General features: G+C 51.1%; 1 protein-coding gene across 1 annotated transcript in view; it reads right to left on the bottom strand.

The window, feature by feature from the left end:
- The window catches only part of MTUS2 (microtubule associated scaffold protein 2), a 459,381-nt gene that overhangs the window by 11,311 nt on the left and 430,470 nt on the right, over nucleotides 1–17,600 (bottom strand). Inside the window, 3 exon segments of the mRNA XM_033236324.1 lie at nucleotides 1,575–1,648; nucleotides 11,174–11,279; nucleotides 16,871–17,085. Coding sequence (XP_033092215.1) covers nucleotides 1,575–1,648; nucleotides 11,174–11,279; nucleotides 16,871–17,085 — 395 coding nt within the window.

Here is a 17,600-nt window from a genome sequence, read left to right on the forward strand (position 1 = left end):
TGACATCATGACAAGAACCACAATAAATGTAACAATGCTTGTTATTACTACAATAGTCACAATAGGTGCCACTTATTACCACTGACCTAAGCCAACCGAGGGCTAGGCACTTCTGACACGTTATTTTCCTTAACATGTTCACACCTTGAGAAAAGTGTTGTCATCATCCTTATTTTAAAGAGTAAACTAAGGTTTACAGAGGCTACATAACTCTCCAAGATGTGAAAGCTAGTAAGAGCTAGCGCAGCGGGGATTTAAACAAACATTCGAATCTCTAACCACCAAACCTGTTTCTCCAGGTGCCTGCAGACCAAGGAGGTTGGCTTGAGCAATTCCACCCTCCTTGCACCAAATAACCTCCAGCCCAAACGGATTCTGCTGGACGGAGAGTCACAACGAACATATATATGCCCAGTTCAGGACCATCTGGTGTCAGTGGCAGGGCGCAGACTCCCAGACGAGACAAAAACTCTCATTTCTGTGGGTTTGGGATTGGATGGGGTTTTTGTGATATCGCTGTATGGCTGTCACTTTCCTGATTTGTGTTCCTTTAAGGATAGTGCAACTACTGGTGCAGGATGTGTATACGAGGAAGGCAGTCTGGGGTTCACTGGCCAAGGGCAAACCACACGAGCACTGTGCAGGCAAAATGCACTGGAGAGTGTGACCCTGGGTCTCTCCACAATCCTGGACTCTTGGCGGGGCAGGCTCAGTGCCATCTATGTTGCCAGAGGAAAGTGAGCCATCGAAGCAGCAGAATTCCTGCCTATGTATGACAGCTATGGGATTCACCTCCCACAATTTCCAGATGAGAGTGTGCCAACATTTAAAAAATAATTTTGCTGTGATTGGAATTGCTACACTTGGAAATGGAAGCAGGGCCCCCAGCGTCCCCATGGCTTCCCAGGCAGCTCCTCCATGGGGCTGGCGGTTGTCAATGTCTTTTCACAGAAGCAGCTGCCTGGGTCTCTGTAAGGCAGGAAGGAAGCAGGAAGGAGACACAGGTGATCTGGGACACCCTGCATTCTCTCCTTAGAGGCCTGCAGGACACCAGGCAGCTCCTCTGGCACCTGAGACCAGTGTTTCCTAAAGGTGACAGTGAGAGGCAGAGAAGGTGTTTTTCATCTCAGCCACCTCCAGGTAACTGCAGCCCCTTTTGTAAGTCTCAGAGCATGTGAATTCTGTCCTGCAAAACCCTCCTTGCACCATTTCCCCTGCCTAAAACACTCTCTTCCCCAAGTCCTCCTCTGGCTTTGTACATAGCTCAGTTACTCCTGGGATACTCCAGACCACGGCAAGTGCAGAGTAATCTCTCTGAATGTCTGTAGCATTCACTAACTGTATTATTCATTTGGTGCTAGTATGTGTTACCTGTTGCCTGTTACTATTTGCATCACAGCTCTCCGAGTAGACAGCACATTTCTTCAGGGTAGTGAGTATGACTTATTTACCTTATATTCCAACATTTAGTACAGGATTTAGTACACAGTAGGTGCTGAATGAATGTCTGTGGGTGTGAATAACAATGCTGCCATTATCTTGATATCAGGTAAGAAAATTAAAGAAACACTAACCTGCAATGACAGTCGCAGTTTTTCAAAATTTTCTTCCAATTCTTTCTTTTCAAGCTCATGAGTGGACATCAATTCTGGAAAGAGGACATGAAACTGTTAAGTTGGTCTTTCTTTTGAAAAGGATAAAAAAAGGCTCTTTTGGCAGACTAAGACCCGTGACTTCAGGTAAATCAATGACTCCCGTATAGCAGATTCAAGCCCACCGGGACTCCTCCACTGGTTTGAAATTGTATGTGATGAACGGGTTAGTATTTAGGAGAGAGAAAGAAAGAAGGGACTGGGGAAAGGGAGGGAAAAAGAGAAGATGGGGGCAGAGAGAGCACATATGAACACACACACAGCACACACTACACACACACACACACGTCACACACCCATCACATACACCACACACACACACCTACCACACACACCACACACACATCACATATGCACACACCACACCCTACACACACGCCTATGACACACAATCACATACACACCACATGCCATACACACACCTACCACACACATCACATATGCACACACCACACGCCACACACATACACACTTACCACACACACCATACACACACCACATACCACACACATCACATACACATCACATACCACACACACACCTACCACACATCACATACACACACAGCACATGCCACACACACAACTTACCACACACACATCACATACACACACTACCTACAAGAGCACATATAATACACACCTTCCACATACATTACATACACATACCACATGCACACACCCCAATCACACACATACACATGCCACACACCACACACAATTGCAAACACACTACATGCCACACATACACAACAATCACATACACTATATGCCACACATTACACACCGATCACACACACCCCTGCACATACTCCCCCACATACATATACCACACACATCCCCCACACATACCACACACATCATGCCCCCCACACCCCCACATACATACACTGCACACATCCCACATACACATACATACCACATACAAACCTCCGCCACACACCCACTACACACACACCACACATTCCTCCACATCCCCACTTATATACACTACACACACCACACACATATATACCACATACATACCTACCACACACATATACAACACACACGCATAACACACCCGCACACACCAATCACACCCTCATAGCCTGCCACGCTCGCACACCTCCAAATCCATACACATTTACACAAACACACACACATGCCCTCCCCCCACATCCTTACAGCACCCACACCTTTGTAACAACACATACCCACCCCCCCACCATACACCACATACACATACCACACACCACACACTCCCCATAAACACATCACACATATACACACACATGCACACTCACACACTGCACACTATAAACACCAGCTCACATACCACACACATCCGCATCCCCATACCTCCCACCCCACACACACACACCTGCATCCCCCATACCTCCCACCACACACACATCCACACCTGCATCCCCCATACCTCCCACCACACACACACACACCTGCATTTCCCCATACCTCCCACCACACACACATACACACACCTGCATCCCCCCATACCTCCCACCACACACACACACACACAACCTGCATTCCCCCATACCTCCCACCACCACACACACACCACACACACACACCTGCATCCCCCCATACCTCCACCACACAACACACACACAACCTGCATCCCCCCATACCTCCCACCACACACACACACACCTGCATCCCCCCATACCTCCCACCCACACACACCACACACACACAACTGCATTCCCCCATACCTCCCACCACACACACACACACACACCTGCATTTCCCCCCATACCTCCCACCACACACACCACACACCACACACACCTGCATTCCCCCATACCTCCCACCACACACACCACACACCACTGCATCCCCCCATACCTCCCACCACACACACACACACACCTGCATCCCCCCCCCCCCCCATACCTCCCACCACACACACCACCTGCATCCCCCCATACCTCCCACCACACACACACACACACCTGCATCCCCCCATACCTCCCACCACACACACACACACACCTGCATCCCCCCATACCTCCCACCACACACACACACACACCTGCATCCCCCCATACCTCCCACCACACACACACACACACACACACACCTGCATCCCCCCATACCTCCCACCACACACACACACCTGCATCCCCCCATGCCTCCCACCACACACACACCTGCATCCCCCCATACCTCCCATCACACACACACCACACTGCATTTCCCCATACCTCCCACCACACACACACACACCTGCATTCCCCCATACCTCCCACCACACCACACACACACACACACACCTGCATCCCCCCATACCTCCCACCACACACACAACACACCTGCATCCCCCCATACCTCCCAACACACACACACACACACACACACACACACCTGCATCCCCCCATACCTCCCACCACACACACACACCTGCATCCCCCCATGCCTCCCACCACACACCACACCTGCATCCCCCCATACCTCCCATCACACACCACAACTGCATTTCCCCATACCTCACCACCACACACACACACCTGCATTTCCCCATACCTCCCACCACACACACACACACACACACACCTGCATCCCCCATACCTCCCACCACACACCACACACACACACTGCATTCCCCCATACCTCCCACCACACAACACACACACAACCTGCATCCCCCATACCTCCCACCACCACACACACACACACACCTGCATCCCCTATACCTCCCACACACACACCACCTGCATCCCCCCATACCTCCCACCACACACACACCACACTGCATTTCCCCCCATACCTCCCACCACACACACACACACACACTACATCCCCCCATACCTCCAGCACACACACACACACACACACCTGCATTTCCCCATACCTCCCACCACACCACACACACAACACACCTGCATCCCCCCATACCTCCCACCACACACACACACACACACCTGCATCCCCCCATACCTCACCCACCACACACACACACCTGCTTCCCCCCATACCTCCCACCACACACACACACACACACACACCTGCATCCCCCCATACCTCCCACCACACACACACACACACACACACACACCTGCATTTCCCCATACCTCCCACCACACACACACCTGCATCCCCCCATACCTCCCACCACACACACACACACACCTGCATTTCCCCCATACCTCCCACCACACCACACACACACACCTGCATCCCCCCATACCTCCCACCACACACACACACACACACACACGTGCATTTCCCCATACCTCCCACCACACACACACACACACACACACCTGCATTCCCCCATACCTACCACACACACACACACACACACACCTGCATCCCCCCATACCTCCCACCACCCACACAACACACACACCTGCATTCCCCCATACCTACCACCACACACACACACACACCTGCATCCCCCATACCTCCCACCACACACACACACACACACCCCTGCATTTCCCCCATACCTCCCACCACACACACACACACCTGCATTTCCCCCATACCTCACCACACACACACACACCTGCATCCCCCCATACCTCCCACCACACACACACACTGCATCCCCCATACCTCCCACCACACACACACACACACACAACACACACCTGCATTTCCCCATACCTCCCACCACACACACACACACCTGCATTTCCCCATACCTCCCACCACCACACACAACACACACACACACCTGCATTTCCCCATACCTCCCACAACACACACACACACACACACCTGCATTTCCCCCCATACCCCCACCACACACACACACACACCTGCATTTCCCCACACCTCCCACCACACACACACCTGCATCCCCCCATACCTCCCACTACACACACACACCTGCATTTCCCCATACCTCCCACCACACACACACACACACACACCTGCATCCCCCATACCTCCACTACACACACACACACACACACCTGCATTCCCCCATGCCTCCCACCACACACACACACCTGCATCCCCCCATGCCTCCCACCACACACACACCTGCATCCCCCCATACCTCCCATCACACACACACACAATTGCATTTCCCCATACCTCCCACCACACACAACACACACACCTGCATTTCCCCCATACCTCCCACCACACACACACACACACACCTGCATCCCCCCATACCTCCCACCACACACACACACCTGCATTTCCCCATACCTCCCACCACACACACACACACCTGCATGTCCCCATACCTCCCACCACACACACACACACACCTGCATTTCCCCATACCTCCCACCACACACACACACACACACACCTGCATTTCCCCCCATACCCCCCACCACACACACACACACACACACACACACACCTGCATCCCCCATACCTCCACCACACACACACACACACCTGCATCCCCCATACCACCCACCACACACACACACACACACACCTGCATCCCCCATACCTCCCACACACACACACACACCTGCATCCCCCCATACCTCCACCCCCACCACACACACACACACATACCTGCATTTCTCCCATACCTCCCACCACCACACACACGCCTGCATCCCCCATACCTCCCACCACACACACACACACACACACCCCTGCATCCCCCCATACCTCCCACCACACCACACACACACACCTGCATCCCCCCATACCTCCCACCACACACACACACACACACACACACCTGCATCCCCCCATACCTCCCACCACACACACACACACCTGCATGCCCCCATACCTCCCACCACACACACACACACACCTGCATTTCCCCATACCTCCCCCACACACACACACACACACCTGCATCCCCCCATACCTCCCACTACACACACACACACACACACCTGCATCCCCCCATGCCTCCCACCACACACACACACCTGCATCCCCCATGCCTCCCACCACACACACACCTGCATCCCCCCATACCTCCCATCACACACACACACAACTGCATTTCCCCATACCTCCCACCACACACACACACACACCTGCATTTCCCCCCATACCTCCCACCACACACACACACACACACACCTGCATCCCCCCATACCTCCCACCACACACACACACCTGCATTTCCCCATACCTCCCACCACACACACCACACCCTGCATGTCCCCATACCTCCCACCACCACACACACACACCTGCATTTCCCCCATACCTCCCACCACACACACACACACACACCTGCATTTCCCCCCATACCTCCCACCACACACACACACACACACACACACCTGCATCCCCCCATACCTCCCACCACACACACACACACACCTGCATCCCCCCATACCACCCACCACACACACACACACACACACACCTGCATCCCCCATACCTCCCACCACACACACACACACCTGCATCCCCCCATACCTCCCACCACACACACACACACATACCTGCATTTCCTCCCATACCTCCCACCACACACACACGCCTGCATCCCCCCATACCTCCCACCACACACACACACACACACACACCCCTGCATCCCCCCTACCACCTCCCACCACACACCACACACACCTGCATCCCCCCATACCTCCCACCACACACACACACCACACACAACACTGCATCCCCCCATACCTCCCACCACACACACCACACCTGCATGCCCCCATACCTCCCACCACACACACACACACACCTGCATTTCCCCATACCTCCCACCACACACACACACACACACACACACCACACCTGCATTTCCCCATACCTCCCACCACACACACACACACACACACACACACACACCTGCATTCCCCATACCTCCCACCACACACACACACACACACACCCCTGCATCCCCCCATACCTCCCACCACACACACACCACCACACACACACTGCATTTCCCCCCATACCTCCCACCACACACACACACACACACACCTGCATCCCCCCATACCTCCCACCACACACACACACACACACACACACCTGCATCCCCGCATACCTCCCACCACACACACACACACACACCTGCATTTCCCCATACCTCCCACCACACACACACACACCTGCATTTCCCCATACCTCCCACCACACCACACACACACACACACCTGCATTTCCCCATACCTCCACCCCACCACACACACACACACCTGCATTTCCCCATACCTCCCACCACACACACACACACACACACACCTGCATTTCCCCATACCTCCCACCACACACACACACACACACCACCTGCATTTCCCCATACCTCCCACCACACACACACACACACCTGCATTTCCCCATACCTCCCACCACACACACCACACACCTGCATTTCCCCCCATACCTCCCACCACACACACACACACACCTGCATCCCCCCATACCTCCCACCACACACACACACACACCTGCATTTCCCCATACCTCCCACCACACACACACACCACCACCCTGCATTTCCCCATACCTCCCACCACACACACACACACACACACCTGCATTTCCCCATACCTCCCACCACACACACACACACACCTGCATCCCCCTATACCTCCCACCACGCACACACACACACACAAACACTTGTACGTTCAGCTGTACCACCATCCTGCCCACGTCAGATCCTTTGTTCACGTTATTCATTGATTCTCTAAACTGGCCTCATGGCAAGATAACTAGTTCATTAACATTAAATCCCATCTTCTTCCCCTCCCAGGATCACTCTTCCTTCCCCCTGCAAAGCAGCCATCTGCGGCTGAGGAAAGCAGTGGAGCTGCGAGCAGCCATCCTGCCAGCCGGGCTCAGTGCTGTGTCTACACGGATACCTTGGTGGCCTCTTGGCTGCACTCTGAGAACCACACATCCCTGGGATTCGTTTCAGCAAAGATTCGGTGTTAAGACAACTCAGATGCAAGGAAGAACTAATTGGACTGGTTCCTCTTGAAGGGTTTGAAACAACTCTGTTCCGTGAAAAGTGTCATCCCAGCAATACTTTGTAAGTTAGGCAGAAAGAGATGTCATGTGAGAGTTATTAAGCAAATGGCTTCTATTTTCCTCCAGATGGGAAGAGTCTTATTAGCTGGGTGAAGCCCATCTCATTCTGGCTACACAAGCAATTTGTTTTCATGTTGTAACGAGAGGGAGGAGGGTCTCATTAATCAGCCTGGATCATATGCTCAGAATGGTAGCATACTGGAGACCGACCATTACCATTCTGTGTGGCGTGAGCTGCAATTAGGAAAGACTTTGTGGTTTTCATTCACTCAAATCTTTTAACTAATGGTGGTAAGGGTTACTAAGAAATCCAGTTGTTAGAGCTGACATTTACATTTGGAAAAGAAATGTTTGTGTTGATTTCACTGATAGAGAACCATGTGGCCTTTCCGGTCTGCCTGCCCCTGACTAAATGATTAGTGTTACAGCCATCGAGAGCAGCATCCTGACCATAATAATAGATTTTTTAGCTACCATCACCTGCACCCACATGGCCTTGACACCATTTACAATTCACAGACCTTGAACGTGGTGTCTGTGTGAGACTCCATGAGTCAGAAAAATCCACCCGATCTATTTATGTGAAAATCCAGAAAGAAAAGGCTACCCCATGGCTCACTGCACCATTTCTGCTCATGTTCTCTCGCGTGAGACCAGCTTCCTCTAGTGACAGATTTCAGGGTGTCTTCAAAGGATCCCAGTGCCTCAAGGGAAAAGAAGACGCAGTATCCATTCTGAAGATGACATAAACCACTGCTAATATCTGTGTCTTCATCATGTATTTCTTTATTTCAAACTCATGACACTATCTCATGCTTCATATGGTGTTTCACACAATGGTTCTCAAGTTTTCCTGCATATTAGAATCACCTAAGGAGTTTGAAAGCCTTCTGATGCCTGGGCTGCACCCCAGAGCAATTAAATTGGAATATCAGAGGTAGGGAGCCACACATCAGTGTATTTTTAAAAACTTCCAGGTGGTTCCAATGTGTAGCCAAGAGTAGGGGCCAGTACTCTGAGTGTGAGACATACTACCAGGACCCAGGTAATCCATTAAACTAGTCCCCAGGAAAATGCCGGCCCTTGCCTCCAGCTTGGTCACTTACTAATAGCTCCCAGAGGCAGCAGGGGTGGTGCTTGAGGGCGACAATAACACAGACCTTGGTTATGGCACACTGGGTCTTGTTCACAGAGAACATTTTTACAATAATAAAAACACTGATGCTAATTCTCAAATTGTAAAATTGTAAAAGTTTATCAATGTATTGTTAACTGTCGTTGCTTTTAATACATACTTTTTTTTTGAGGCGGAGTTTCACTCTTGTTGCTGGAGTGCAATGGTGCAATTTCGACTCACTGCAACCTCTGCCTCCCGGGGTTCAAGCGATTCTCCTGCCTCAGCCTCCCGTGTAGCCAGGCCACCGCGCCTGGCTAATTTTTGTATTTTTGGTAGAGATGGGGTTTCGCCATGTTTGCCAGGCTAGTCTTGAACTACTGACTTCAAGTGATCCACCTGCCTCAGCCTCCCAAAGTGCTGGGATTACAGGTGTGAGCCACTGCTCCCAGCCTTTAATACACACTTTAACAATCAGCTGACTGGGAGGGAAAAGTAAAGCGAAAGGAAGTTGAAAAATAAATTGTATGTATTAATGTAAATGCATGTGAAAGTATAAAATGCTGTTTCTTTCACAAAGGAAAATCTCACTGGAACTTAGTAATGATGCCGTTACGACCCACATAAAACCCAAAGATAATTCAAAGTTACAAAAATGTAAAAAGAAAGATCTGGAGACTCAATGCACACCCACGGTGAATGTGGTCTCTGAGTGTCAGCTCTGGATATCCCGATCCAAACAGATGCTGCAGGGGCCGGGAAAGCATCACAAATATGAGGAAAGTGTATCCATGCCGGGGCTTCCATTTGTTTTTATAAGGCCATAAAAATCATAAAGCCTAGCCGAGTGTGGTAGCGGGTGCCTGTAATCCCAGCTACTTGGGCTGGAGGCTCCAGCTGAGGCTGGAGAATTGCTCGAACCCAGGAGGCAGAAGTTGCAGTGAGCTGAGATCGCACCACTGCACTCCAGCCTGGGCAACAGAGCGAGACTGTTTTAAAAAAAAAAAAAAAAAAAAAAAAAAAAAAAAACTGGAAAAAAAAAACCGATAAAGTGCACTATTTCCATGCCTACTTTAGACAGTGGCGCTCAGGTGTGGCTACACATTAGAATCACCTAAGGAGTCTTAAGAAATCTTGATGTTTACACTGCATTACGGATCAAGGACATCAGAATCCCTGGGGTGGGACTGAGACTGGCATTGGTCTTTTGTTCCAGCTTCCCAGAGGACTGGGAATTTCAGTATTCAGCAAGGTTGAGGATAACTGCATTGGAAGAAAGGAGCAGCTAGCTACCTGGATCCTTAATTCCTATCTCTTCTTTTCCCAGGAGCCAACAGAAAAAAATGCAGCAGGAGGGAGAGACAGGAAAGGAGGAACAACAGAGGAAGAGGGGGTCCACACACCTGCAGCAGGAAAGGCTCGGCTTGCACCACCCACCCCTGCCTGCTGCACACGAGGCTGGGAGCTACCTTGGACTTTGTGGTCGTGGTCATCCTGCAGGATTGTGACGGCAACTGTGTGGTTATTTTCCATCTCCAGGAGAGCAGCCTCATGACTGGCGGTGAGATCTTCCACCTGGAGGAGAGTCGCAGTTACCGGTTAGACAGAGAGCTGCTTGGAGAACAGAAGTGGAATTCCGTGAGTGGAAAAGGTCCATGACCTGAAACATCAATGACAAGTCACAGCCTCGTGCCGAAGCAGGCGAGTTGGACTTTGATGGTGATGTGGCAGCCCTCAGAGTCAAGAGGAGGTCACTGCCAAAACCTGGCTCTTTGCAGGAGGATCCAACTCCAGGCAGGGGATCACTGCCTGAGGTACCTCTTTTAAAGTCCTTAGTGTGGCTCCCGGACCATCCCCTTCCCACTCCTAGTCCATCCCCTTGCACCGCTATGAGCGATGATGGCAAAGGAAAAGAAATGGGTCCTCCCTACGAGGTGGTCTGTTTCCCAGAGGCAGGGGGAGCTACAGTACACAAGGTAAACGGAGGCGAACGAATACTTATTAGGCTGCCCGAGATACGTCGAGATACGTTACTCTACTTAACCCTCAGAGCCACCTTATGAAGTAGATCTTTTTATGCCCAATTGACAGATGTGGAAACTGAGGCTCAGAGAAATTTGAAATGTTTTGCCCAAGGGCTAATAAATGGCAGAGCTAGTAGTGAGACCCAGGTCTGTCTGACTTCAAAGGTGAAGCTCTTTCGAATGCACTATTGTTTTGTGTTGACCTCCCCCAAGCAAGACCAGTAACGGACACCTTAGGATTCTCTCGCCAATACCAGGTGAGGCTGGGAGGTCTGCGTGTCTCATTTTAAACACAAAGTTGCCCCCCAGATTATAACTTGGACTTTCTGCTCAGGCAACGTGGTGCTCCTGGTAATCAAAGACAAAAGTGCTTGACCATTATGGCCTATGGCAAACTCGGGCTGGCTGAAGCATCCTTCTCTTCCATTTAGAACCCTGGTGAGCCCCCTTAGACCACCACTGGGCCATCCTCCTCCCTCCATAGAGAGAGTTCTGGGCTGTGCCATGGAGGCGTCTGTCAACACGGACATCCGGTAGTCCTCGTTCTATGGATAAAGCAGCTGTTCCCTGTGACATGACTCCATTCCCGCAGCTGCCTGCTATTCAGCTGGGCTGACTGACAGCAGAGCACAGGGTTGGAAGACCACCCTCTCAGATGGGTAAGAGTATAGCTGTGGTTTGACTTCATTTAGCCATTTACAAAATGCAACGATCTGGGGCTTTGGCAAGTCACTTGGAGAAGACTTAGATTTCAAATGAAGAAACGCGTGTTTTAGTTTTACATTGTCTCGGCTTCATTCATTAAACCCAAACCAGATTAAACTCCCATTTGCGCCCATCCACATGGGATGAGAGAGAGGGAGCCTGCCCAAGCCCACTCTCTCCCACGCTCTCTTAATGACTTTCCTTTTTAGATAACGAGGGGGCCCTCCTTCACTTGGTCATGGGTTGCAGTATCCTGGACACTGGCTCAGAGCCATGCCAGAGCTCCCAGTCTGCTGTCATCCCATGCCAGGCTGTGCCTCTGCCCCTCTGCAGCCCTCCACGCAGGCAGGTGTTGAGAGAGGCCCCGTCTCCACTGCACCGCGTCCTCCGGAGCGTGGAACCTCTGGGCTGATGGCAGGCTCTGGTGCTGGGAGACGGAGGGCCCTCAGGGATCTCGTTCTATTTGATTAGAGAGAATGTGGTTTCCGCTGCACAGCAGCTGTGAGCCTGCTCTGCAGGAGGGCTAAGGAGGCATAATGCAGATGATGGACAAAGTGGCCTCTGTACGTTTGGATTAATCCTGGGATGCTTTTCCTTTAGTCATTTAGTTTAAAATGATTTCCTTATGAAAGCATAGAAAGTGCATCCTGGATATGAGACAAAGCAACATTTAAACTCCAAAGGCTGAGCTCTGCTGCTCCCTATGGAGGAGGAATGTCTGCTGAGCCTTGATGGAGCAGAATCGTCATGCATCCAGATAGGCAGTCCCTGAAGCGCATGGCTTTGGAGCAAGTTGTGGAGTAAGAGAAACTTAGGGTCTTGGAGGAATGGGTCAAAGGTCCCATGCCTGATCCTTGCATGCCAGGCTCTGTGGCTGCCTACGTGTGGGGACAGTCAAAGGCAGCCCAGAAACCAGGGCTGGAAGCTGGGCTGAACATGTTTGGGGCAAAAAAGGAAAATGCGTGTGTGTTTAAAGTGAGTCTGTTTTGTGTGCTTTGCTAAAGGGAAGCTGTGGCCATGTGCCATCTGTTGATGTGCAGCTTGCCACAGAAGGAGAGCTGGCTTTCACACACTCAACACCTTTATCATTGCACCTTGAAAATAAGAGTTACATCTTGTCTTTAAACTCACTTAAGAAAGCCAAGAGGTAAGACCACCTCCACCCCTCCCTCAGGTCCTTAACTCAAGGGTCCTGCAGCTCCCATGATGCTTGCAGTTCTGGGCCCGGGCTGTACACAGAAATTCCCTGGGACAGTCCAGTAACAACCTGCTGCCAGGTCTCATCAGTGATTCTGATTCAATGAGTGTGAATGGAGGCTGAGGAGGGGTGTTTTGCCAGTTCTCCAAGTACCCACCCGTGTAGCCAGGGCACACACCATGGGCAGAGAGCCAGCCCGTGCCCCGTGAGATGGTGGGGGGCCAAGCAAGAAGCAGCTCTGGCTGGCTTTGTCATGAAGGAGGTGCTGCTGCAAAGCCAGAGGTCAGCCTGCCTCAGCCGGCAAGTCCCAGTTTGAGTAAAGTGATATCTGCAGCCTTAGAAAATCCTGCGTGTCAGAACTGAAGCAGCACCTGCCCCTGCTGCCAGCTGTTGGGGGCCACAGGGTCATGAGGAGATGTCAAGTCAGTGAACCTGATTTTGAAGGTTCCAGAAGGACAGAGATGTCGCTATCTGTGGGGTTAGCACTGCCCAGGGCAACTGTCCCTGAGAAGGAGGCCCCAAGAGTGAAGAGTCCACCAGGGACTCTGAAACCACAGATCATCCTCATCTCCATCTCAGTCACACACCTTTGAGTCTCCTCCCCCACTAAACAGGAACACTGATTCTATCTGGTAGTTAGACTATTGGCCTGGGGTGCATTTCATCTTCCTCACTTCCTGCATGTTCTCTGCTAGGGCAACTGAAGCCTGGGGAAACAGCCAACGTTCTGCAGCAGGAGCAGAATCAGGGGCCTGAATAATTCATAGGCTTGACTCTCTGGTTCCCCCAAACCAATGGGTTTCTGTAGGAAAGATTCAGCCAAATGTAAAGCATTCAGGTATGATTTCTGACACTTCCAGCTGTGAGGATAAGATGTGAAACTCTCAATTCCTCCACACGCTGCCTGCATTTCTCACCCACGTGACAGTTCCTTGGGCACTTATCTCGAAGCTTCCTCAATGGATAGATAAGCAAGCCCACATTTTACACATCTTAGTATCTCTTGCAGTATCCTGTCATGGTGCTTTGCATACATACAATGCACATTCCATAAATATTCTTTGCACAGGTGAATCAGTAAATAAATAAACGGCTTTTGCTATCATAAAGGATGATGAACAGAGCACAGAGCTCTCATACAACAGAACATGTTTGAATTACGCCCAAGTAGGTTATGTAAGTCATTTTCATGTGGAAACGTCAAGGGTTTCTTTCCTTTCATCACTCCAGCTTGAACTATCTAAAAGGCCGCCATGTCCTGGCTTTAAAAAGAGGTGAAGCACACCTTTTGGCACATACTTCTGCACAGGTGAGGCCTCAGCGAGGCGTCCTGGCCCCCACGTGGACATGACCCCCTCAGCAGTGCCTCAGCTCCAGGACACCACCACGTGAGCCTTTGTTCAGCGTCTCCTGTCTGCAGACCACCTCTTACCCCTCCTCCTCACCTTCTGGCATCTTCTCAACCAACTCAAACCTTCAGATCAGAGGCCTTTGGTAAATATGGGTATAAACGTGTTCTGCATAAAACGGAATGAACAGCCATAGACACAGAGGCACAGAACAAGTTGGTATTCACACCAGGCTTGAGATGTACAAAGCGGCCGTAAAATGAGTAAGACCGGAGACGGCAGCCCGTGCAAAAGCCTCCTGACAGGAGTTACATGCAGACAGACCAGCAGGCACGACGCCGGGGTGCAGTTTCGCATCTTAACACCAACAGGTAACTTTAGCTGTAACCTATTCTGTTTCCTAGTCTCTACACTCCAACCCACCTCACACAGGGAGGTGTGTCTGGTTTTTATAGGCCTCTAGGAAAGGAGAATAACTAACCTGAGATACTGTCTAGAATGAAATGCCATAAAGTAAAAGAGGTTTTTTATTACAATGACAGCAATTAGTATTACTCTTAAATTTCTCCCAGGTCCCCTAAGATTCACAAGCCTCTTCTGGGGCAGTGGGAGGGCCGGGTGGGTATTGCCGTCTGGGATGTCCATTTGGAAGCGGCCGAGGAGGGCAGCCCAAGGGTTTCTGACAATGAAGAGGCCACTCGACACTAAACCTGAATGCCAAGTGAGATTTAAAGGGTGCCCTTCACAAATGTCAACTTACCTTAAGCATATCATAAGCACACTATATAAAGCAACACACCAATTAGAAGGTGGGGGTGAAGGCACTGGAGCTGGAGAACTTAGAAATAAGAGAAAAGAAAGGAGCAGTGCTCATGGAAGCAGGGTGGGTACATTGAATCGTCCGCCCGCCTCTCATCAGTACTAATGACAGTCATGGACAGAGTGGCTGCGTGGGGGTGGCAGCACCTGCCTCCTTCCGGCTTTCATACTGACAAGCTCCCTGGTTGTCCAGGGAGGAATTATCCTCTGGTTAGTCCATGGATGCATTTTCCTCTCCAGTAAGGTTTCTGGGCGAAGGTTAACCATTGGCATTCATTCTTTCATTCAGCCAATGGATATTGTGGGTACTCCGCCAGGCATGGATCCAGGTGCCAGGATCCAGCAGGAGAGCTGGCAAGCAATTACTTAGTGGCTGACAGCAGGGGTGTGGAACCAGACTGGCTCAACCCTGGCTTTTCCATGACCAGCTCTGTGAGTTCTGGCAAATTATTGAACCATGGGGGCTTGGCTTTCTCCCGTGTAAAATGGGAATAAGAATGGTACCTTCCTCATTAGGGGAACTGTGAGGACTAAATGAGTCAGTTCATGTAAAGAGCTTAGAGCAGTGTCCGGTGTAGGACGAGTGCTAGATACATGTTTGCTTGTTATTCTTTCTGCCCTCATGGAATAGAAAGATGATAAATAAGGTAGAAAAGCAAAATGTATGTGTTAGTGATAAGTAGTGAAGGAACACTAACACTGGGAGGGGGACAGAAAGGGTGTGTATGTGGTGGGGGGAGGAATAATAATTTTGGATAAAGATCTCACTGAGAAAAGTGACACTGGAGAAAAGTCTGGAAGGGAGGGCAAGAGGGAGCCATGCACTTTCTGGAGGGAGAGCATTCCAGGCAGAGGACACAGCAAGTGTGAAAACCCTGAGGAAGACTGAAGGAGGCCAGAGTGGCTGGAGGAGAAGAGAGGACAGGGGAGAAAGGAGAAAGCAACTCAGAAAGTGAACTGTTCGAAAAGCTCACCTACTGAATAGGACTTCTTGCTAATGGGGCACTGGATCCCCTCCGCCTGCCACCCGCATCACCCAACAGCAGAGCTCGAGCGGCACTGCAGACTGACCTGCTCCTGGTGCTGACACTGGATGCTCAGCAGCTGGTCACGGTGCTCCTCCTGCAGGCGCGCCATCTCTGCCTCGAATTGCAGCTGCAGCCGCTCCTCCAGCTCCTGGAGCTCGGCCTGCTGCTGCCAGCCCAGCCTCTTCACCTCGTCCTCGAACCGCCTCTCCAGCTCCTCCTTCTCCTTTTGTAGTTTCTCGCACTTTGCTGTATGGAAGGCTGGGTGCAAAGCACAAGATCTTTCTTTTAAAAATGGCTGTAGGAGGCATGGGAAGGACTCAGCCTCCACGGTCAGATCATCAAGGCTGGTGTAATAAGCAGGGCGAGGTCCTCTGACTTCTGCAGGGCTACACGGTTTGTAAAGTGCTTTCCTTTCTACCCATTAGATCTAGATCCTCACGACAGACCCTGGATGTTGAAGAGAAGCTGCAGCCCCACGGAGGTCTGGAGACTTGCCCAAGGTCATCCAGTGGCTGCAGAAGGAGCTGGGAAGGCAAATTTGGGCTTTCTGATTGCAAGGCCTCTAGGGCAAGTTGTGACAAGGTCCGTGGTCCACAGACATAAAAAATATTGGGCGTTTGGTAAAAATGTAGGCTCTGAAATATGCCCTGGGTGAATCAGAGCCCATGAGACAGGAATTCAGGATCTCAACTTTCAGCAAAACCCCTGGGTGACTCTTATGTCCCTCAAGACTTGAGAGCTGCACACTTTGGAGGCTGGAGATAGGAATAGGG

This window comes from Trachypithecus francoisi, unplaced genomic scaffold (assembly GCF_009764315.1).
Source record: "Trachypithecus francoisi isolate TF-2019V2 unplaced genomic scaffold, Tfra_2.0 Contig01461, whole genome shotgun sequence".
Lineage (NCBI taxonomy): Eukaryota > Metazoa > Chordata > Mammalia > Primates > Cercopithecidae > Trachypithecus > Trachypithecus francoisi.